This window comes from Globicephala melas, chromosome 14, assembly GCF_963455315.2.
Source record: "Globicephala melas chromosome 14, mGloMel1.2, whole genome shotgun sequence".
Classification (NCBI taxonomy): domain Eukaryota; kingdom Metazoa; phylum Chordata; class Mammalia; order Artiodactyla; family Delphinidae; genus Globicephala; species Globicephala melas.
In genome coordinates, this window is record NC_083327.1 from 47684465 (window position 1) to 47709370 (window position 24906).

The 24906-nt window shown below is 38.2% G+C and overlaps 1 protein-coding gene across 2 annotated transcripts in view; it reads right to left on the reverse strand.

The window, feature by feature from the left end:
* Positions 1-4824: 4824 nt before the first annotated feature.
* The window catches only part of MAN1A1 (mannosidase alpha class 1A member 1), a 173237-nt gene continuing 153155 nt past the window's right edge, over positions 4825-24906 (reverse strand). Inside the window, exons 9-12 of one of the 2 annotated variants that reach the window (XM_070043481.1) lie at positions 21160-21379; positions 20224-20396; positions 7866-7981; positions 4825-5396 (exon numbers count right to left, since the gene is read on the reverse strand). In XM_070043481.1, the coding sequence (XP_069899582.1) occupies positions 5276-5396; positions 7866-7981; positions 20224-20396; positions 21160-21379 (630 nt within the window). In that variant the 3' untranslated portion in view covers positions 4825-5275. Of the gene's footprint in view, positions 7465-7865; positions 7982-20223; positions 20397-21159; positions 21380-24906 lie in introns of both variants that reach the window. The other variant, XM_030853578.3, reaches the window with a different exon arrangement.

The following is a 24906-nucleotide window of genomic DNA, read 5'->3' on the forward strand; positions in this document are numbered from 1 at the left end:
TATATTTATATTAATTAATAAGCCATGGCACCTTCCTTTTAAAATTTTATGTATTTTTGCATATTTGCCCTTTTTCTAGTCTTTAGCTCTGTGCAGATAAGAAGCAAGTGTAACTTGCTCTCTGCTCAATCCCTAGGACCTAGGACAGTGTCTGATATACTCTGGGTGCTTAATAAACATTTGTGGAATGAATGAATGAGTAAACAAATAATGACACTGGAGTGTGATGCATATGAATAGGAGTTTGCATAAAGTCCTTTGGAGAGTCAGAAGAAGCAAGAACAAATTGGGGGAAGAGAGAGGCAGACAGGTCACAAACATGTAAACTGAGACTTGAAGGAAGAGTGGACATTTTTCAAGAAGAGTAGTAGACAGACAGGGAGGGCTATTTCAGGTAGAGTCCAGAAAAGTGAAAGTCAGCAAGGGTGTGGCTGCGGGAGGGAGGGGAACTGTGTGACTTTGTCAGGCAGAATCTGGGGCAGAACTGCAAGCCCCTCTTCAGGAGTGAACAGTCTTCTGTCACTGGGGGCGGGACCGGGGGTGGGGTAGGGGGTGGGAAGTACCAGAAGAAAAGGCAAGTGTCACTCTCACCTAATGCGTGTCTCTCCACTGCTGTGGAAACAAAGGGTTTGTTTGTTTGTTTTGGAGGATGGGGACAAGTGAGGGGACTCTCAATCAAAACCACTTTATGCATTCTTCTTTGGATATGATTATTTTAAGTCACTGTAAGTGCTTTTCAAACATGTAAGCTGATTTTGGAAGCAATACTGGCTCCCTCAGAAGTTATTTCATCAATCTTTCCTAGTTCATAACATTGAATTTGTTGGTTTCCAAAGCTACTCTGGGATGAAAACAAAACTATACTTCAATTTTAAAAGCAGTTCTTAACTTGCAGTCATGGTTTTATTTTCATGGGATTATTTGAATATACCAGTGACACAACTGATAATAATGCTCTTACCAGAGCAGCAATCAGGTGGGTTGAACTCTATTTCTTTTCTTCTACAAATGTTAAAAGAAAACCTCTTGTTCTTCAATAAAAAAATATGTGGAAAAGTCTTCAATTACTGCACCATACTAGTGTGAAGAAAGAACTGGATATTTCTGTTCTCATGTTAGAAAATAAGAGCTAAACTCTGACCTTGGAAGATGAGCAATAATATGTGTTTGAAGCAGTCTGATTGAAGGACAGTATCCAAAAAAGCCTAGGGTATTTGGAAATGGCAAGCAAGATAACAGCAAATGTGTTCTCATAACAAAACAAGCTGGAGGCTTCCCAAGGTAGAGAGATGATTCTTTCTAGCTCTTTCTTACAGAGCTAGAAATAGGAGCTGGGATTCAGGGATTGAAGGCATAATCCTGCCAGGTACAGAGCTAAGAACATGTACATATATTAGCTATTTTAGTCCTCACGATGTAGGTGTTATTATTCCCATTTTACAGATGAGAAAATGAAGGTTTTGATGTCTTGTAATCTGGGCGTGGTGGCCTCTAGTCCATGGATGGAACATTGCTGGCTTTGGTGTACTGCTGTTTCCTGCTCCAGCATCCACAACAGACAACACTGAAGGGATAGCCTAGCTGCTCCACCTGGGCTGACCACTCCTCTCATTTTACAGACGAGGAAACTGAGACGTAAAGACTTCAAGGGCTTGTTCCAAATCACACAGGAAGTTAATAATAGAGCCACGTTTGGAACTCAGTTGTCTTCTCAGTGAAGTCTGCTTCCCATTGGCCCAACTGTACCTACTTTCTACCCCTTCTCTACTGCATCATATAGAGAAAAAAGACTAGAGGGATTTTATTTTAATGGTGGCATTTAAAACATATAAAATTTTGCAGCTCCTCGCTAAGACTACATTAAGTCACAAAGCTATAAATCTGGAAATAGCAGATAGCAGTGTGAATAGCAGTGAAATTTACTTAGGATTTATTTAACTAGTGAGGTTAAAGTATTGTATTGACTAGCAGGGTGGTGATGAGGTTTTGCACAAAGAAGGAAGAGACTTAGTCTGCTTCTCCTTCTGTCACTTACCAAAATAGAGGCCTTGGGTCCCAAGAAGCCAAAGCTGCCATGTCCATGAAATGGGACCAATAGCACTGTGCTTGCCTTAAGAAGTTGCTGTGGTGACCTCCCGTCCTGGTGCTAAGCAGTGATTCAAAGCTATGTGTTTCTACTTTCCACCAACAACTATAAAAATTGAAAGTCAGGAACAAAGTTCTTAAAGATTCTGTGAATGAGAATCATCACTTATTTCTCCTGAAAGAGTTAAAAAACAGAACAAAATAAGACAAACAAAACAAAGAGCTCTCAGGTGTTAGTCATTTTCTGGAAAATGCTATTTGAAAATCAGTACATTTTATGGCCCTTTTTGCAGAATTATGAATTAATATGTGTTCATAGCCTAAGGCCAAAATATCCCAGGATGCGGAAAAGTTGCTATGCATCTATGACTGTTCTCTAAGCTTTCATGGTAATTTGCATTCGCTGGGGAATCAAATGGATCTGTAACACAAAAATTACATTAATTTATTAGTAAGTAACGGCATGTCTTAAGGAGATTCAAAGTGATCATAAGTCAAAAAATCTTTGGCGATTAGCATCGCAATGAATGTAAAAACGCGGCAAGGGTGGGGGGGCGTAGGTGGGTGTGGGTAGAAATGAAGGTCCTTTTCAGAGGTCATTTGCAAGAACATCTTATATATTTACATGGCACGTGGCCAAACTAGGAATTCTGTGTAGTCTGTGCAAGTGACAGTCATGTTAAAATTCAACAAGAAGAAACAATTTAAGAACCGACTTTAAAAGCAGCTTTTGGGAGAAGAAAGCAAATGAAACAAAGGAGTGATTGAAGTTAATACTTTTAAGATTACCTCAATAAGAAAAGAGTTGTTTAAAAATCCAATGTAAATCTGTTTCTTAAAGATTTAAGTGTACGGCTTAGCGTTCAGAAATGCTTTTGTGAAAGGATGAATCTACGTTTTCCAAAATGATCCAAATTATGTTTCAAGTTGTTGTTGTGCTTAAACCTTGAAGTAGAAATAAAAATTCAGAAAAAGGTACATATGCTTGTCATGACTTGCTAATTAATTCACGATTTCTTCTGCTATCTCAGGACTTCCACCTACCTATAACTTAAAACTGTGGCTCTCGACTTTAGTATGCTTAGGAATAACAGAAAGAGCTCATTAAACATGGATATTCCAGGCCACCCCCCAATTTTGATTTGCTCAATTTAGGGTAATGCTCTGGAATCTGCATTTTAACAAGACCTACAAGAGGTTCTGATACAGGTGAACTGTAGCCCACACCTTGAGAAATACAGCCTTAGAGCAATTTCCAAGGGTGAACTCTGAGTTGACACCTTTATGTTGGAGTGGCTGGTTGGATATAACATATGCTCTCATATATTGTTCCTTCTTATGAGCATAAATCTTACCAAATCCCTGTGTCTGGTAGCACAGAGCCAGGACAGAAAAGAGTTCCTGACCTTGGGAAAATTTCCCAGTTTCCTCATATTTAAAATAAGAGAGTTGGACTAAATGCTGTCTAGACTCCTATGTAGTTCTAATAGTTTATATGCATATCTGATGCCTGGCAAATATTTTGTAAAGATTATGACTCACGTGTTGGCCAATATAGACGGAATGAGCCAGGAAAAAACAGAGATCAGTCTTTGGGTCATTAAATCAGTTAAAAAGATGAAATAAGATTTCCCCTCAGCCCCAACCTAAGGAGCTAGAAGGTCAATTAGATAATGAACTCTGTGCTTAAATTAAAAAAGATCTATGTTGTTTTCCTAAAACTTTATACAACTGTCTACATATAATTATCAGAAATTAGATGTATTGATTGTCAAGTTGCCATCACGGTGTGGATGGTTGACAATTAGTATGAATAAAAATCATGCTTAGAATCTTTTTAAATAATTCTGTCACCAACAGAGTAAACACAACCCACGTCATTTGTGTTACAAATAATTGAATTCAGAAGGTTCCCATTTGACTAACTCTACGTTAAGTGAAAAACCAATTTCTTTGCTTCATGCTATTGAAATAGTTTTTTTTATATGATATAGGGACTGTGAGATTAAGTTACAGAAAACAATAGTAGGCTATTCAAACAGAAACACTGGAAAAAACTCAGTATTAAAGAAATCACGACTTAATTTTTTTGGTGTGCATTTTACACAAGGCCATACATGGTACCTTAATGATATAAATGGAGTAAAAAAAAATTTGTTGGTTGAGGGTTGATTCCAGTCATAAATACTAATTTACTCTATATTTCCCTAAAACTACTATAGGTAGCAATAAAAAAATTACCCATTCTTATGATTATTTATTTAAAACAACAGCATGTTATGTAATACTGGTACTTAATATTTTTAAAAAATGTACTGCTTTTAAGACATTTGCAAATAGCTGTAGCAAAGCCTGTGAATATAAGGTAGAATCTGTTTTGTTTTATTTTCTTTCAGCAGTGGTGGTGGTGGGGGAGTTTGATCTCCTCAATTGGACTGTAAACTTAAGAGCAAGGACCATACTCTTTATGTTATTTCTAACGCCAACTCCTTGCCTCTACCCTACCTGCCCTGGTGTTCACCATATGTTAGATTCTTAATAAAACTGTTTGATTAAATAAGATGGTTACGCAACATTATTGTCAATTTAAAGTTTTTAATGGGAAATTATTTCCTCATCACAATTCTCTGTGTGGTACGGAATCACTGTTAGGATCTAATATTTCCATTTGCAACTGTACACAGTCATCCCAACATATTCAGAAGCTTCCTTAAAAGGAGAGAAAACCCAAAACACAAATGACGAGATATATTAAAAGGCTTTATTTACAATAGAGAAATTTTACAAATATAGTTTTTAAAAATTATGTGTCGATCTATCATTTCCCATAACATTAGAGATTTATATAAAGTTGGAAATGACAGAATGGATTTAAGTACAAATCAAAAACAATCAATGGAAAGAACTGGTAGTACATATGAAGGCATCATGACAAACATCACTGAGTTCTGTAAACTGCCACACAACTTATATGTGTAATATTAATTGCACGACGTATCCCAAACAAATGCAGAAACACAAAATTAAGTGCTGTTTTAATTATTCACCTTTTGGGATGTGAAAACATATGTAAACTTAATTGCACAGTTTTTGCTGAAAATGAATGAAAGACAGCATTTACCTAAGGACTTCAGTTGTTTAAAATAATTAGTGCAAAATATAACTTTAATTAAATTACATCACCATAATATTAATCTCTTATCTTGTTTACATTTTTGGTGTTCTGGGTTTTGTTAAAATATCCGAGTTCTAGAATTGAAATACCTTTGTTCTTGCCACCGGCCGAGCAACACGCAGTACAATCTTCTTGCCTATTTATTCCAGAATACAAAAGGTACGTCATAGTGCAGTGCGTACATACAACTTGATTTTAATATCCTATCTGCTGCAGAAATACCTATCAGCTTGTGCTCCTTCAAATCAGATTGAAAAGCAAAGAAAATAAATTAATTTAAATTGCTAGTCCAAGGACATTCATGTGAAAATTATAATCTAAATACATAGGGCCCAATTTTAACAAGAATCTTCTATATTTTGCCTTTAAGTCCTGGGAATAGCAATCATGACGTACTAAGGGATCTTTTTTTCACTTACTAATTTTATTGATTTATTGTTTGAATGAATAATATTGAAAAAAAGGGCAGGTCACACAAGGTGGACTAAGTCTATTGAGATCTAAGAAAATAACTGTCTTAAAAAATATTAGGTTGAATCACATGAAATTGCTGATACTGAACAATCTTTAAACTAGAAATGCCTCAATTTCACGTGCTTCAGCCTAATCCATGGGGTTGCACTCATCTATTTGACCACTGTAGTTGAAAATGCAGGTGGTCAAAATCTTTGTACCTCAGTATATGCATCATCATATTAGCCCTTTCATGGGAATATATATAAAATATGAACAAATATGGTAAGAAAACACAAGGTGTCACCAGATCTATTTTTGGGAAAACCATTCATATCTCAAAAAAGGCTTTGAAGAGTCATGTAATCATAATTATTTTGAGCTGCTATAGGATTGTAGGGGATTGGGAGTGTCCATTCCTATATATTACTTCTAAGTGGAAATCGCTATGTTGAATTTAACCAGACAAAATACACTACATCCTAATTTGACCTAAAAGTTTATTAGATTTTTCTCAATTGACCATGAATAGATACACTGGCAAAAATTCTTTCAGAGTTAAATCCTGCTTTCATAAACTGAAATGAAATAATTTACTACATTTGAGAAAGGGCTCTTTTCAAATCTGAAAAACCTGAACGAAATGTAATGGTTTCTTTTTTTTGAGAAAAAAGAATTAAAGATGAAATGCAAACAAAAAACCATATGAAATACTCACCCTCTCTTCAGAGAGAGCCCCAATTTCTTCATATATTCAGATAAAAGCAAAAGCTAACACACTAAAAGTTATACAATTTCCCTTTAAAAAATATAATTCGGTTAACAGCAGAGCTCTGAAAAACTGGAAAGCTCACTTCTCTGTGTGGTAGAGAATGGAAGAAATTAACCAGTACATGATCCAGAGATGACACAGGGCATTTAAAGTAAACCTTGAGAACTAATTCCCAAATTAGGAAACACTAATATAAGTGACCAACAAAAATATACCATGGATCCAATGAAATGAGGTCAAGAGGAGATGATCCTTCTGGGATGACATTCTAATTTGAATTAAAATGTGAGTAAAGTATTTTAGAAGACACTCTATCAAATAATGATAGACCTGCATAAGGAGGCTTGTCACAGTTATAAGATCTGTCTCTGGTGGATAGACAAACCAGATTAACACGAAATTGAAAAGGAAAAAGCTTTTTTATTATTTAATTTATTATTATGGCTTTTTGCAACATGGCAAAACATTACAGCTTAAAGCAGACACCATCTCCTCATAGAGGAGGAAAAAGTTTTGCAGTCAAATCAAAATTGTAATTAAGAGGTCATTGGTATACCATTCTATTTAGTTTAATAAAAATGATACTACACCTTCCTGAACTCCAGAGATAAAAGATTACTTAAACAAACAAAAAACCATGTGATTCACTGAATGAATAATAAAGGCTACAATAAGGAATTTAGGTCCATCTATGCCTATGATAATAAACATAAAAGACTGCAAAACAATTTTAAAACTTAGAATAATCACAGACCTATTAATAAAAATTCATCATATGCCTGATCACCAGAAAAGGAATTATTAAGGTATGCAGTGAAGGGAATGGAGGAGAGTAAAATATAAAATGTCTTTTTATTTCTCATTGACTTCAACTTTCTTTATATTCCTAGAGAGTACAGGGAGAAGATGTGCCTCGGTATTGAAGATCCAGTGTTCCAGTGGAAGTAGATCGTCATCAGAAAATATTAAGTACAAATATCTGGAGAGAGAAACATGGGTATGTGAGGCCTGAGAGACCCTGTCAGCCAGTGAAACCACAAAGAGACAGAAAAAAAACACATCAATGTCTCCATTCATCTTATGGGAGAATCATGGACAACCGTCAAGTAGAGCAAAACCTTAAGGGGTATACTCATTAATGCCGAAGAAAGAAGCTGCTCTGTGCTTTGGTCCCCGTGTACGAGAACCATACAAAGCAGTCCCAAGTTGTCGAACTTACATGATGATGAAAACACACCTGCAATTACTGCCGTGCACGTAGAATGGCATTCGGAAGCAGTCATGCTTGATGTTATTTGAATGTGTTCATGATAAACACAACTAGAAAGAAGATCTCTTCAGGTATCTTAGTCACATACAACCAGAATAATTTTTACTTACTTTAGTGTTTCTGCCAGGAAAAAACTCTGCTGCACATCATCATAGCTCTCCTTGTGGAAGTAAACATCCCTGAGGCCTGAATAGCCTCCTTTCACTCTGCAGTGTTTCTCCAAGGCCTAAATCACAATGAGGAGGGAAAAAAAATGGTCACATTCCAGTAAACTGACTGTCACAAATTTTTACCATTAGATTGTCACATTTAACTAAAATAAGGATTCAAATGGAATGATAGATTGCAATAGTTTCAGGTGAAAATTTAAAAAACCATAACATGTAAATGCAAATAAAGTATGAAAAGTTAAAGGACATATGGACGGTATATCTCATCTAACTGGAAACACTTCTACATTTAGTTCTGGAATTTCAGTGATTTTTACCATTTCTTTTTATGGTCTAGAGCAGGATGCATCAACTACAGACCACAAGCTATATCCAGCCTGCTTTTTGTTTTTGTAAGTAAGGTATTATTGAACCACAGCCACACTCACTTGTTTACATATTGTGTGTGGCTGTTTTTTCACTACAATGGCAGAGTTGAGTAAATGCATAGGGCCCCCAAGCCCAATTCTCTCTGGCCCTTTCAGAAAAAGTTTGCTGACCCCTGGTCTAGAGAGATTGTTCATGTCAACTGGGATTCTAAACCGCTGGTTGAAAGTGCACTGGAACCAAAACAGCTGCTACTATCATCAGAATATCTTATTTTTAAAAAATTGACTGGAGTACTGAGTGATATTGGTGACTGACAGATATAAAAGAGAAAATGGAAAGCAGTGAAAAAAACATGGCTGGTATCCATTTCTGAAATACATCTTTCTTTTCTTTAGTCTGAGATGGAAGAAAGATGGGATGAAACCACTGGTAACTACGAGGAGAGAAATGAGCCTACACTTCTACAGCTGCCTGACTACAATGAGTACTACAGTCAGAGATGGGAAGAGACATGGGTTGGGCAGTGTGGGAACGAAAACTTAGGTAACACCTAAAATAACTTGCCTTCCATTCTGTCAGCTGCTGCTAACCTGACTGCTCTTTGTATTTGGAAATTACATTGGTTTGCTTTGCTGGTTACCAGGCATAGTCATCTCCAGGAAAGTTATTTTCTATTCACCACATCCTATTAATTCTAATAACTAAAAGGTCAAATAAAGATTTCCACTGTATACAAACTGTCACTGGAAATCTGGTTCTAATTCATAGAATGTGGACAAAAATAATAAAGTACGTGTAAGCCTAAGCCCCTTAAAATTTTTAATGAGATAAAACATAGCAAACATGAAAAAAATGTTACTCTTAGGTTCTCACGTCATTATTCATTTATTTTTCAGTTTTCTTTTACAGATCACAACCCTGTTCCTCTTTTTTTATGTGCATAATTACATCATATTTTCCTCCCATTTAGCTCAACTACCAAGATATGGCATAGGTCCTGCCATGTTAGTTGAGAAAAATCTTCATTGGCTAGAAAAGGGTTTTGGAGGAAAGCACGGCTCTAAGCATGTGGAGCCCAGAAAACGTGGGACGGATGAGGCAAAGGCAGGAAGCAGGAATGTGGTGCTGACAGCTCAGCTTCCATCTGCAGACACTGATAATGAGGATATTGATTCTGCACCCTGGGGCTGGAGGGCAGAAGGGAGAGAGCATGGGGCCCAGAGGAGAAGCATTTAATTACCAGGCAAAAGAAAATCTAACTGGCAGGCTATGTGAATAAAAAACACTCATCTCCTGGTTTGGTACTGTTTAAAAGCCCCGGGGAATATAAGAACAATTAACTTAAAAACAATCTTCGATTATATTCTTGGTTTCAGACAAAGAGCTAAGTGGGGGAAAAGCCCGAAGAAAGGAACTTTCAGGTCCTATTATATTTTTCCTTCCTTCTTTTTTGATAACAGTTCTTTTTGATAAAAAGTCATATACCAGATACATGGAGTAGGCCAAAACTTATTTATAAAAAAGGAAAAAAACCCCAAGATTTAGAAGAAATGGGTAAATTTGTTATTACTGAACATAATGAAATCCTATTTCTAGACATCTCCTTAAAAAAAAGATTTTATCCACAGATGTTTTTCTTGGTTTGCTACTTGAAGTTTTTTGGTAATAAAGAAATAAGCTAAAGAGAGGGCCAGGCATGATAACAGCTAACCCTCCCTCCTGTAGAAATTTCTATAAACTCCTTCTTTTATTATAGAAAAAAGAGTTTTTTGGGGGGTAGGCACTGCCCAAACGTTTTTCATCTTTTCAGATCACCTCCACTCATTCTTTTTCTCCCCCAATCCTGATGTGGTGAACCAGAGTAGTCAAGAAGACAATCTAACGTTTTAGAGGTGGGGGCCGAATCCCAGCTCCAGACTCCCTAGCTGCGGCCTCAGTTTCCTGGACCCAGGCAGCATGCCTTTTCTCAACATGAGGTTGTCCTGAGAAAAAAACTCAAGACTAATCCAGAAGATGGCAGAGGAGTAAGATGTGGAGATCACCTTCCTCCCCACAGATACATCAGAAATACATCTACACGTGGAACAACTCCTACAGAACACATACTGAACGCTGGCAGAAGACCTCAGACCTCCCAAAAGTCAAGAAACTCCCCACGTACCTGGGTAGGGCAAAAGAAAAAAGAATAAACAGAGACAAAAGGATAGGGACAGGCCGGCACCAGTGGGAGGGAGCTGTGAAGGAGGAAAGGTTTCCACACACTAGGAAGCCCCTTCGCAGGCGGAGACAGGGGTTGGCTGGGTGGAAGCTTTGGACCCACGGAGGAGAGCACAGCAACAGGGGTGCAGAGGGCAAAGCGGAGAGATTCCTGCACAGAGGATCAGTGCTGACCAGCACTCACCAGCCCGAGAGGCTTGTCTGCTCACCTGCCAGGGTGGCAGGGGCTGGGAGCTGAGGCTCAAACTTCGGAGGTCAGATCCCAGGGAGAGGACTGGGGTTGGCGGCGTGAACGCAGCCTGAAGGAGGCTAGTGCGCCACAGCTAGCCAGGAGGGGGTCTGGGAAAAAGTCTGGATCTGCCTAAGAGGCAAGAGACCATTGTTTTGGGGTGCGTGACGAGAGGGGATTCCTTCCCTGTCTGTCCACAGAAGGCAGCAGAGCACTGCCTAAACAAGCTCCAGAGATGGGCACGAGCCGCAGCTATCAACTCGGACACCAGAGATGGGCTTAAACGCTAATGCGGCTGCTGAAGCCACCAAGAAGCCTGTGTGCGAGCACGGGTCACTATCCACACCCCCCTTCCCAGGAGCCTGTGCAGCCCGCCCCTGACAGGGTCCTGTGATCCAGGGACAACTTCCCCGGGAGAACACACTGTGCGCCTCAGGCTGTTGCAACGTCATGTCGGCCTCTGACACTGCAGCCTCGCCCCGCATTCCATACTCCTTCTTCCCCCGGGTCTGAGTGAGCCAGAGCCCCGAATCAGCTGCTGCTTTAACCCCGTCCTGTCTGAGCGAAGAACAGACGCCCTCCGGCGACCTACAGGCAGAGGCGGGGCCAAATCCAAAGCTGAGCCCCAGAGAGCTGTGCGAACAAAGAAGAGAAAGGGAAATCTCTCTAGCAGCCTCAGGAGCAGTGGATTAAAGCTCCACAATCAACTTGATGTACCCTGCATCTGTGGAATACATGAATAGACAACGAATGAACCCAAAATTGAGGTGGTGGACTTTGGGAGCAACTGTAGACTTGGGGTTTGCTGTGTGCGACTGACTTGTTTCTGATTTTTATGTTTATCTTAGTATAGTTTTTAGTGCTTCTTATCGTTGGTGGATTTATTGGTTTGGTTGCTCTTTTTTTTTTTTTTACTTAATTTTTTATTTTAATAATTAAAAAATATTTTAATTATTTAATTTAATTTAATTTATTATTATTATTTTCTTTCTTTTTTTCCCTCCCTTTTCTTCTGAGCCATATGGCTAACAGGGTCTTGGTGCTCTGGCTGGGGATCAGGCCTGCGCCTCTGAGGTGGGAGAGACAAGTTCAGGACACTGGACCACCAGAGATCTCCAGGCCCCACATAATATCAATCAGCGAGAGCTCTCCCAGGGATCTCCGTCTCAATGTTAAGACCCAGTTCTACCCAACGGCCAGCAAGCTCCAGTGCTGGACGCCCCATGCCAAACAACTAGCAAGAGAGGAACACAAACCCACCCATTAGCAGAGAGGCTGCCTAAAATCATAATAAGGTCACAGACACCCCAAAACACACCACTGGATGCAGCCCTGCTACCAGAAAGACAATATCCAGCCCCACCCACCAGAACACAGGTGCCAGTCCTTCTACCAGGAAGCCTACACAACCCACTGAAGCAACCTTACCCACTGGGGGCAGACACCAAAAACACCAGGAACTACAAAAATTCAGTCTGTGAAAAGGAGACCCCAAACACAGCAAGTTAAGCAAAACAGGGAGTAAGGGAAATATGCAGCAGATGAAGGAGCAAGGTAAAAACCCATCACACCAAACAAATGAAGAGGAAATAGGCAGTCTACCTGAAAAAGAATTCTGAGAAATGATAGTAAAGATGATTCAAAATCTTGGAAACAGAATGGAGAAAATACAAGAAACGTTTAACAAGGACCTAGAAGAAATAAAGAGCAAACAAACAATGATGAACAACACAATAAATGAAATTAAAAATTCTCTAGAATGAATTAATAGCACAATAACTGAGGCAGAAGAACGGATAAGTGACCTGGAAGATAAAATTGTGGAACTAACTATTTCAGAGCAGAATAAAGACAAAAGAATTGAGGACAGTCTCAGAGATCTCTGGGACAACATTAAACACACCAACATTCGAATTATAGGGGTCCCAGAAGAAGAAGAGAAAAAGAAAGGGAGTGAGAAAATATTTGAAGAGATTACAGTTGAAAACTTCCCTAATATGGGAAAGGAAATAGTCAATTAAGTCTAGGAATCACAGAGAGTCCCATACAGGATAAATCCAAGGAGAAACACGCCAAGACACATATTAATCAAACTATCAAAAATTAAATACAAAGAAAAAATATTAAAAGCAGCAAGGGAAAAGCAACAAATAACATACAAGGGAATCTCCATAATGTTAACAGCTGATCTTTAAGCAGAAACTCTGCAAGCAGGAAGGGTGTGGCAGGACATATTTAAAATGATGAAAGGGAAAAACCTACAACCAAGAGTACTCTACCCCACAAGGATCTCATTCAGATTCCACGGAGAAATTAAAACCTTTACAGACAAGCAAAAGATAAGAGAATTCAGCAGCACCAAACCAGCTTTACAAGAAATGCTAAAGGAACTTTTCTAGGCAGGAAACACAAGAGAAGGAAAAGACCTACAAAAACAAACCCCAAACAATTAAGAAAATGATACTAGGAACATACATATCGATAATTACCTTACATGTAAATGGACTAAATGCTCCAACCAAAAGACACAGACTGGCTGAATGGATACAAAAACAAGACCTGTATATATGCTGTCTACAAAAGACCCACTTCAGACCTAGGGACACATACAGACTGAAAGTGAGGGGATGGAAAAAGATATTCCATGCAAATGGAAATCAAAAGACAGCTGGAGAAGCAATTCTCATATCAGACAAAATCGACTTTAAATTAAAGACTATTACAAGAGACAAAGAAGGACCCTACATAATGATGAAGGGATCAATCCAAGAAGAAGATATAACAGTTGTAAATATTTATGCACAGAACATAGGAGCACCTCAATACATGAGGCAAATAATAACAGCCATAAAAGGGGAAATCAATAGTAACACAATCATAGTGGGGGACTTTGACACCCCACTTTCACCAATGCACAGATCATCCAAAATGAAAATAAATAAGGAAACACAAGCATTAAATGACACATTAAACAAGATGGACTTAATTGATATTTATAGGACATTCCATCCAAAAACAACAGAATACACTTTCTTCTCAAGTGCTCATGGAACATTCTCCAGGACAGATCATATCTTGGGTCACAAATCAAGCCTTGGTAAATTTAAGAAAATTGAAATCATATCAAGTATCTTTTATGACCACAATGCTATGAGACTAGATGTCAATTACAAGAAAAAAACTGTAAAAAATACAAACACATGGAGGCTAAACAATATGATACTAAATAACCAAAAGATCACTGAAGAAATCGAAGAGGAAATCAAAAAATACTCAGAAACAAATGACAACGAAAACACAATGACCCAAAACCTATGGGATGCAGCAAAAGCAGTTCTAAGAGGGAAGTTTATAGCAATACAATCCTACCTCAAGAAACAAGAAAAGTCTAAAATAAACAATCTAAATTTATACCTGAAGAAATTAGAGAAAGAAGAACAAAAAAACCCGTTAGCAGAATGAAAGAAATCATAAAAATCAGATCAGAAATAAATGAAAAAGAAATGAAGGAAACAATAGCAAAGATCAATAAAACTAAAAGCTGGTTCTTTGAGAAGATAAACACAATTGACAGACTCATCAAGAGAAAAAGGGAGAAGACTAAATTCAATAGAATTAGAAATGAAAAAGGAGAAGTAACAACTGACACTGCAGAAATATAAAGGATCATGAGAGATTACTACAAGCAACTCTATGCCAATAAAATGGACATCCTGGAGGAAATGGACAAATTCTTAGAAAAGCACAACCTTCTGAGACTGAACCAGGAAGAAATAGAAAATATAAACAGACCAATCACAAGTAATGAAATTGAAACTGTGATTAAAAATCTTCCAACAAATAAAAGCCCAGGATTAGATGGCTTCACAGGTGAATTCTATCAAACATTTAGAGAAGAGCTAACACCTATCCTTCTCAAACTCTTCCAAAATACAGCAGTGGGAGGAACACCCCAAACTCATTCTATGAGGCCACCATCACCCTGATACCAAAACCAGACAAATATGTCACAAAAAAAGAAAACTATAGGCCAATATCACTGATGAACATAGATGCAAAAATCCTCAACAGAATACTAGCAAACAGAATCCAACAGCACATTAAAAGGATTATACACCATGCTCAATTGGGTTTTAACCCAGGAATGCAAGGATTCTTCAATAAACACAAATCAATCAATGTGATATACCATATTAACAAACTGAAGGAGAAAAACCATATGATCACCTCAAGAGATGCAGAAAAAGCTTTCAACAAAATTCAGCACCCATTTATGATAAAAACCCTGCAGAAAGTAGGCATAGAGGGAACTTACCTCAACATAATGAAGGCCTTTTATGACAAACCCACAGCAAACAACATTCTCAATGGTGAAAAACTGAAACAATTTCCACTAAGATCAGGAACAAGACAAGGTTTTCCACTCTCACTGCTGTTATTCAACATAGTGGTGAAAGTTTTAGCCACAGCAATCAGAGAAGTAAAAGGAATCCAAATCGGAAAAGAAGAAGTAAAACTGTCACTGTTTGCAGATGACATGATACTATACATAGAGAATCCTAAAGATGCTACTAGAAAACTACTAGAGCTAATCAACGAATTTGGTAAAGTAGCAGGATACAAAATTAATGCATGGAAATCTCTTGCCTTCCTATACACTAATGATGAAAAATCTGAAAGGGAAATTAAGGAAATACTCCCATTTACCACTGCAACAAAAAGAACAAAATACCTAGGAATAAACCTACCTAAGGAGACAAAAGACCTGTATGCAGAAAACAATAAGACACAGATGAAAGAGATTAAAGATGATACAAAGGGATGGAGACATGTATATACCATGTTCTCAGACTGGAAGAATCAATACTGTGAAAAAGACTATACTACCCAAAGCAATCTACAGATTCAAGGCAATCCCTATCAGACTACCAATGGCATTTTTCACAGAACTAGAACAAAAAATTGCAAAATTTCTATGGAAACACAAAAGACCCTAAATAGCCAAAGCAATCTTGGGGAAGAAAAACGGAGCTGGAGGAATCAGGCTCCCTGACTTCAGACTATACTACAAAGCTACAGTAATCAAGACAGTATGGTACTGGCACAAAAACAGAAATATAGATCAATGGAACAGGATAGAAAGCCCAGAGATAAACCCATGCACATATGGTCACCTTATTTTTGATAAATAAGGCAAGACTATACAATGGAGAAAAGACAGCCTCTTCTATAAGTGGTGCTGGGAAAACTGGACAGCTACATGTAAAAGAATGAAATTAGAACACTCCCTAACACCAAACACAAAAATAAAATCAAAATGGATTAAAGACCTAAATGTAAGTCCAGACAGTATAAAACTCTTAGAGGAAAACATATAACACTCTCTGACATAAATCACAGTAAGATTCTTTTTGACCCACCTCCTAGAGAAGTGGAAAAAAAACCCAAAAATAAACAAATGGGACCTAATGAAACTTAAAAGCTTTTGCACAGCAAAGGAAACCATAAGCAAGACGAGAAGACAACCCTTAGAATGAGAGAAAATATTTGCAAACGAAGCAACTGACAAAGGATTAATCTCCAAAATATACAAGCAGCTCATGCAGCTCAATATCAAAAACACAAACAACCCAATCCAAAAATGGGCAGAAGACCTAAATAGACATTTCTCCAAAGAAGATATACAGATTGCCAACTAACACATGAAAGGATGCTCAACATCACTTATCATTAGAGAAATGTAAATCAAAACTACAATGAGGTGTCACCTCACCCCAGTCAGAATGGCCATCATCAAAAAATCTACAAACAATAAATGCTGGAGGGGGTGTGAGAAAAGGGAACTCTCTCTCACTGTTGGTGGGAATGTAAATTGATACAGCCACTATGGAGAACAGTATGGAGGTTCCTTAAAAAACTAAAAATAGAATTACCATATGACCCAGCAATCCCACTACTGGGCATATACCCTGAGAAAACCATAATTCAAAAAGAGTTATGTACCACAATGTTCACTGCAGCACTATTTACAATAGCCAGTACATGGAAGTAACCTAAGTGTCCATCGACAGATGAATGGATAAAGAAGATGTGGCACATACATACAATGGAATATTACTCAGCCATAAAAAGAAATGAAATGAGTTATTTGCAGTGAGGTGGATGGATGGACCTAGAGTCTGTCATGCAGAGTGAAGTAAGTCAGAAAGAGAAAAACAAATACTGTATGCTACTACACATGTATGGAATCTAAAAAAAAAAAATGGTTCTGAAGAACCTAGGGGCAGGACAGGAATAAAGATACAGACGTAGAGAATGGACTTGAGGACACGGGGAGGGGGAAGGATAAGCTGGGACGAAGTGAGAGAGTAGCATTGACATATATACACTACCAAATGTAAAATAGATAGCTACTGGGAAGCAGCTCCATGGCACGGGGCAATCAGCTTGGTGCTTTGTGACCACCTAGAGGGGTGGGATAAGGAGGATGGAAAGGAGATGCGAGAGGGAAGAGATATGGGAATATATGTATACATATAGCTGATTCACTTTGCTATACAGAAGAAACTAACACAACATTGTAAAGTAATTATACTCCAATAAAAATGTTTTAAAAAAAACGAATAAAACTCAAGATGAAGACACACTTAGCACAGTGACAGGGGCCTTTCAGATGTTTAGAGAGGCCTAGGTATTTTTATTCTTTGAGGCTTTTGGTAAGTTAAAATGAAAAAAGGCCGGGGGATGCTGAAGAGGCATTTTTAACTTTCAAAAAATGAAAAACCTTCATGTCAAGTCTAAATTTTAAGACTTTAGGGATGTGAAGCTGGGGACAAGCAGCTCTCCTGGGCCCCCCGTAATAGGCCCTGGTTTTACAGTTTTTCCACAGTGGAAGTGGCTATGTAACCAGGCTGGTTAGTCTGATCAGAACATCATTTCACCACAATCTGTTCTGGGGCTCTCAGCCTCTGGGCAAGAGTTCCTCTAAAAACAGAGCATGAGACAAGGATTGGATGCAGGGAGATTTTGGGGGAGGTGATATCAGGAAGTGAGCGAGTGAGTGGGGAGAGTGAAACAAGGAAGGGAGAAGGGCCAGTGAAATACACGTTGAGCAGGTCACTGCTGTGTGCATGGGGGGGCTTGCTCCCGCTGGAAACCCTCTAAGGAACTATCTAGAATGCATCTCAGAATTATTCTTCAGAGGAGCAATACTGGATAGTTATCCATCAACTCTAAAACCTCACTTGGCTGAGGGCTGCCCCTGGGGCTGCAGACTCTCCCAGGCTTCCCAGACCACAGCCAGCTGCCTGTGAAGGGGCTCTGAGTCAGCACAGTTGACAAGACTGGGTGCTGGAAGTCATGCTGCCCACAGACCAGGGTGCCGCTCACTGCAGCCGTAGCTGAGACATAGGGTGGGCTGCGGAGATGGGACACAGGAAAAAAAGGGCTGCCATACGTTCTAAGTCTATGATCTCCGTGCTTTACAAAAGGCCAAGAGCCCCTAGCACTCCTCCCTCCCCACTACACCTCAAGTTCTAACAGAAGTTATTGATACTACTGGCAAAAACAAGGGGAATTCCTGTGTTGTGACAAGTTAACAATTTGACATCATATGCTACACTAAAAGGGGTTAACAGATAAAAATCCTAACACATCAAATCAACCTTATTACCCTACAAAAAAACAATGTACTCCCCCCTCAAAGAACCAAGCAAATGGAATCTTCCTGCCCACATGACAGTATTTACTTACTTCTTCCACTTTTGATCAATTCTGTTATATACTTTTCACACTTTAACGTCTCTAAAATTGGCAATGTCATAATTTAATTGGTAGTGTTGTGCTTTCTTAATGGCATATAAAATGGTGTTTCTTATCAGTTATGGTGTTTTATATTTGATGAAATATGTTATTACTGATATTTTCAATTTAAACTGATTTGCAAGGTGAGTATTAACCTTAATTTCTTTGCTGGCCTATTGAAGACCAAAATAATTCCCAATCACCAAGGCTTAGATGAACCTCAATTTTAATATACTTTTTTCAGAGGAAAAAACATAAACTTAAAGAAACTGAAATTACAACTGACTAACCATAATTAGAAAATTATGCCAAAAAAAAGAGGCCTAAAAAATTGCTATTACTTAAAATGGTTGACAACTGGTTATAAGACACACATTAATTGAAGAGGGTTAATAAGCAAGATTCATCAATGGCTTCCTGAGATATCAGATAAATTTTACATAAAGGCAATATTCATTTTAGATTTCCCGAGAGAAGTTATTCCTAATGGTTTTAAAAGACAGATAACTTTCTAACAAAGAGCGCTAGACAATAAGAGAATGTAATTAAAGCATTTGCTTGTTCTTATCCCCTGAATTCCCTCTCACTCCTTTTGGAATAATAGCTCTTAAAATTAGACGTTGTGGACTTCCCTGGTGGCGCAGTGGTTGGGAGTCCGCCTGCTGATGCAGGGGATGCGGGTTTGTGCCCCAGTCCGGGAGGATCCCACGTGCCGCGGAGCAGCTGGGCCCGTGAACCCGCGTACCGCAAAAAAGAAAAAAAAAAATTAGACGTTGCTTGATGTATATCCTGAAGGGCGCCTCTGCTGGCATTCAGCACACAAAGTGTTCAACAGATTAGTTTAGGAAGATGATACACCATATTCAGCAGGAAGAGACTCAAGAAGTGACAAAGACAATTCAAATAACACACTGGACAGATATGAAGCTTATGGATATTCAGAGAACCCTGAGACTAGCGTCGGAATATTCTTGTACAAAGTAGCTCTTCTACAGGTACTTTCGAAAATTTAGCTCTAAGTAGCTAAGTTACTCTAACTAAAAGCATATTTTATCATTTTCATGCCCAAAGACTAAAAGAAGCAATCACATAGTGGTTTCTTGAAACAGAGAGCAGGTTGGGGTAACTATTCCCAAGTTGCCCGTAATCCTTTGTGGAATTAACCGATCACCTTTTTTATAGTCATGAGAACTTAATTTTATAATACGCCTTTCTAGATTTCTCCTTCAACACCAGAGTAGGTATATTTATATCACTGTTACATAAAGCAAAGCTGAAGTCAGGGATATAGGATGACTTAACTGAAAACACTCAGTCTTGAATGGAAAAATGGCTGGTCAAAACTTTAAAAATCATAGAAAAGTTGATATGCTAGATTTATAGGTATGACTGAACATTTTTTCCACAGACATTTTTCTTTCTTTTTTTTTTTTTTTTTTTTGCGGTACGCAGGCTGCTCACTGTTGTGGCCTCTCCCGTTGCGGAGCACAGGCTCCGGACGCACAGGCTCAGCGGCCATGGCTCATGGGCCCAGCCGCTCCGCGGCATGTGGGATCTTCCCGGACTGGGGCATGAACCTGTGTCCCCTGCATTGGCAGGCGGACTCTCAACCACTGCGCCACCAGGGAAGCCCCCCACAGACATTTTTCTATAAGAAACATAAGCAAACTAAAACGTCACCTCTACAGCTTCCCAGGCCCATTTCCTGTATTTTGGATCATGAGTCAGTCGCCACATGTACATGTAAGTCTCAACAACTTCTGGCCGTAGGATGTAGTATTTTTCATTTTGCCTCGTAGCAATGGCTTCAACACCGCCATCGAATCTGAAAGCTTCTGGTCCCAGTTTCACAACTAAAGGAGATGCAATGGAGGACAAAGGTTATTGTCCTAGACAATGTTTAGTGTCTATAACTTAAATGAAACTAGAAAGTACCTTACAACATTCAAGAGAGGTGTCAAAACAATCATTTTAAGGAATAATTATAAACACTGTATAATAAGCAATATTCAATATACCTTTATAATTTATTCATTGAAAAGAGTCCATTTTAGAAAATGCTAATGATCCCTTATTTTCTTTCATTTAACCACCATTTACTGAGCACCCACTGGGTAGGTGCAAAGCACCACCTTATTAGTGAGCTAGAAAATCAGTGGTTGAGAATTCTAAGTCATTATGTCATAAAGGTTATTTAGTATTTGTACATCAAACTCCTATTTTTATAAGAAGGCCTCCAGACTCATCATATATTTCATGGAGATTCTGGGAAGATTAATAATGGTTTATAGCATACCAAGTTTCTTTTGTACCGGGACAGAGACTCTCACCCAATGTTATTTACCTAAAGCAGGGCCAATAAGTTAGACAGACTTAACCCTTTATGGCCTGGATTTTTGTTTCTTGGTAAACTAAAGGTAAATATTTTTATATAGAAGAGTAATGCCTCTTAAAGTAAAAACAGAAATTCCTTTAAGATATTAATCATGATCATCAAGTTTCATCAGGCATGGTGGATGTTCTTTTGATGGCAACAAATGGACAAAATGGACAAAGTTCCTTACTGAATGAAATAAAAAGCACATAGACTGTGTATGAAGAGTAACAGGTACTCACATGTGCGATTGTAAGATTCATGACAGGTACGGGCAATTTCAGCCCCGAGTTGAAGGTAGTGTTGGGTCAGGCCTTCAGGAGCGTCATCTGCCCCGAGGGCAAACATGCCTCCCGCAAAGCAGGTCAGGTGGCCCATCTTGTGTTCCAGGAGGCCCCCTTTCCATTCTGCGATGTAAGTCAGTCCGTTACGTGACTTCCGGATCAAGTGAGTCTCAATTGCCTGAAAATAATACTTATTTTCAACGTTTTGTAATCTCTTCTCAGATTTATACCAAAAACACCATAACATTAAAAAAAATAAAAAAATATAAAACATCACTCACGATTGATTTGAGTTTGTTACTACAAATCCAATTCGACCTGAAATTTCATGTTATTGCTCTCTGTATATGTCCTCTAGTCTATGCCTTATTAGTTTGGTTAGTTATAATGAACACTGTTGGGCCAGCCCAGTAGGCTTTTCTCAGTTGCATGCCCAAACACCTGTAGTCCTCATGCTGAAAAAGCTGTTTCCTTTTCAAAGACAGGCCACTGGTATAGTGGTAGGAGCTGCTTTACTGCATTTCCATTTTCACAAATGGAGAAACAACACAAAGCACAGGCTCTACCATGAATGGTGAACAGACCATATTTGTGTATAAAATCCAGGCTGGTGGTATTACCCCTCCTTTCTCTCTCTTAGGCTTGGAGGGGTAGCAAAACAGAGTGGGAAAAAGGAGCTGTTCTTGAGTCAATCAGATTGCTTGGCTTCAAATTCCAGCTCTGACACTTACTATCTGTAAACTTTGTGGGTAATTTGCTTACTGTATCCTTAAATCTCAGTGTCTTTATGCATAAAATGGGAATAGTAGTATCCACTGTGAAAACTGCAATATTTTGTTTATAAAGCAGTCAGTACTGTGATTAGCACTTGATAAAGGTCATTTATAATCGTTACATCTCCACTGTGGTAACACATGAATTAAATTCCTCCTTAATAATTCTTTTAAAAAACATTAATATACAATGAATAAGTATTTTTTTTAAAAAAGAATAAAGGTCTGTAAATTTGGGAGAAATGATGTTTACAAAAGTGGCTTGTTAAACACCTTTTATTTCTGCCCCAGGACTGTTGATATTCTTTTGAACAAACAAAATAAAATAAGCCCTTTTTTAAAAAAAAAAAACCCAAAATTGTAGTGTAAGTGCTTGGCATTACTATTTTTAATTACTTTAACAGGAAATGCTCCCCTACAGCCCCAATTACTTCTTGGAAGGAGAAGGGCTATGATTGTGTCTATAACTGTTATAGTATTATAAAAAAAGAGAGGATTTTAGGAATCACATTTGGGAATACAGGCATAGCTCATTTTATTGAGTCTTGCTTTATTGTGCTTTGCAGATACTGCATTTTTCACAAATGGAAGTTTTGCAGTGACCCTGTGTCAAGCAAGTCTATCAGCGCTGTTTTTCCAACAGCATTTGCTCTTTTCATGTCTCGATGTCACATTTTGATAATCTGCAATACTTCAAACTTTTTCATTATTATATTCGTTAGGGTGATCTGTATCAGTGATCTTTAACGTTACTATTACAACTCACTGAAGACTCAGATGACGGTTAGCATTTTTTAACTAAGGTAAGTACATTGTTTTTTTAGACATATTGCTATTGTACATTAAACAGCCTAGAGTATAGTGTAAATATTAAGTTTACATGCACGGGGCAACCAAAAATTTCATGTGACTTGCTCTACTGTGTTATTCACTTTATTGCAGTGGTCTGGAACTGAACCCACAATATCTCCAAGGCATGCCTGTGGTAGATAGAGACAAAACTTGTGATACAGAAGAATGAATGAAAATGAATGCATAGGTAGATAAAACCTCTCCTTCCTTTATTGGAAATAAACAAATGAAACCAAGATGGTAAGAAATAAATGAATGCACTACTGTGCACATTAACTGTGGTTAAGCTAATTTTATTGATGGTCTAGTTATTACATTAATATTTCACTCTTATTTAATGCAACTGAACATCTTAGCTATTTATACTTCTCATAGCACAAATTGCAGTAAAGTCCTTCAAGCAGATACTTGTTCATCACCCAAGAAATTATTCTTTCTACATGGCAAGAGTAATAGCTTTTGAGCATGCATTAGGGAAATATTATTACCCTGTTACAGATCCTGAATAAAGTACTATATTATTTTTGGCATGATTCTGACCAAGTTGCTATCTCTCAAAATAAATTACAACGACGTTCCAAGACTTTTAAAACAATGTTTGTGTGGCAATGGGAAATGTAAATAAATATACAGGAGGAAAAAACAGTCTTTAGTGGCTCTAAAAAATTTTGTGTCAAGCCTACAGAGAATTGATTAGGAAAAAAGAGTATTGTATATTTTGTGATTTCATCCTTCTATATTTGAAAAAAATTAGTTGGCTGTGCCTATAGAATCCTAAATGCCTAATACATCACCTGCCCAGGTATCATTCACTCCAATGGACTTTCTTGCAGCATGAGCAACCACCACTATGGATTCTTAGTATGGCCTCCAGATGAGGCCATAACAGCCAGTTGAAAACTCAAAGTATTTCGTTATTAACACAACGAAAGAAAACATGCCACTCTGGGATTAAATGATTTCCAAAATGCACTGGAAGCTAAAACTGATGGACTACATCTCCAGTAACTCAACTGTCCAGAACAATATTGTAAGGCATCCTCTCTTTCATAATAATGATATTTTAAAGTACAAGCAATACAAAGAAACTTTACTATGTAAGACACGACTACTTCTTAAAATCAGAAGCGTAACTGTTCTAGCTTTGCTTTCTATGTTGAAAACACACAATGGATTGAAAGTGTTTTTACTATTAAGAGAAAGAGGAAACACTTTGACTTCATTTGCTTTTAATGGATTTTCCTGTCAATGGTTTGTCTAAATACAATGTGCTAAAAGCTGTGTGGGTATAGTTCTCAAAATGGGAGGAAAAGTATTTCAAAGAGTATTTTAAAGTTGTCTTTCCTGGAACATCAAGATCCTAGGGGGCCACTTTAAAATTAGAATAATTAAAATGTCTGCCAGGACTGTAATTAAAAATGACATAATGGAAACCATACTGTATGGAGAACTCCCTGGTTTAAAACCTGAAACCTCATAGGAATGAAGAAAAATAAACCTGAGAGGCCATATGGACCATATCCTAGTTTGGTTTTAATGTTTATCATGTCCTTTAAGGGCTGTGTGAAATGAAGGCCAATGTTCTAACTAAGGTGTCTGGTTCCTATATGTGAAATAGTAAAGAGTTGTGTCTGCTCTACTTAGTCAAGTTCATTACTGACCTTGGAGGGAACCAACGTAATATTAAATCCAGTCAACTAGAGCAGTGCAAGTTGTATTTATATTTAAACAATTAAGTTGGTCTATTGTAAAATCACCCAGAATTCCCTTTAGGGACACTTACTTTAGAACAATGGCAACATCACTGGAATTACAAATATCCATTTTTTTCCCCTAAGAATTATTATTATTATTATTATTATTTTGCGGTATGCGGGCCTCTCACTGTTGGGGCCTCTCCCATTGCGGAGCACAGGCTCTGGACGCACAGACTCAGCGGCCATGGCTCACAGGCCTAGCCGCTCTGTGGCACGTGGGATCTTCCCGGACCGGGGCACGATCCCATGTCCCTGCATCGGCAGGCGGACTCTCAACCACTGCGCCACCAGGGAAGCCCTATTATTATTATTTTTAAAAAATT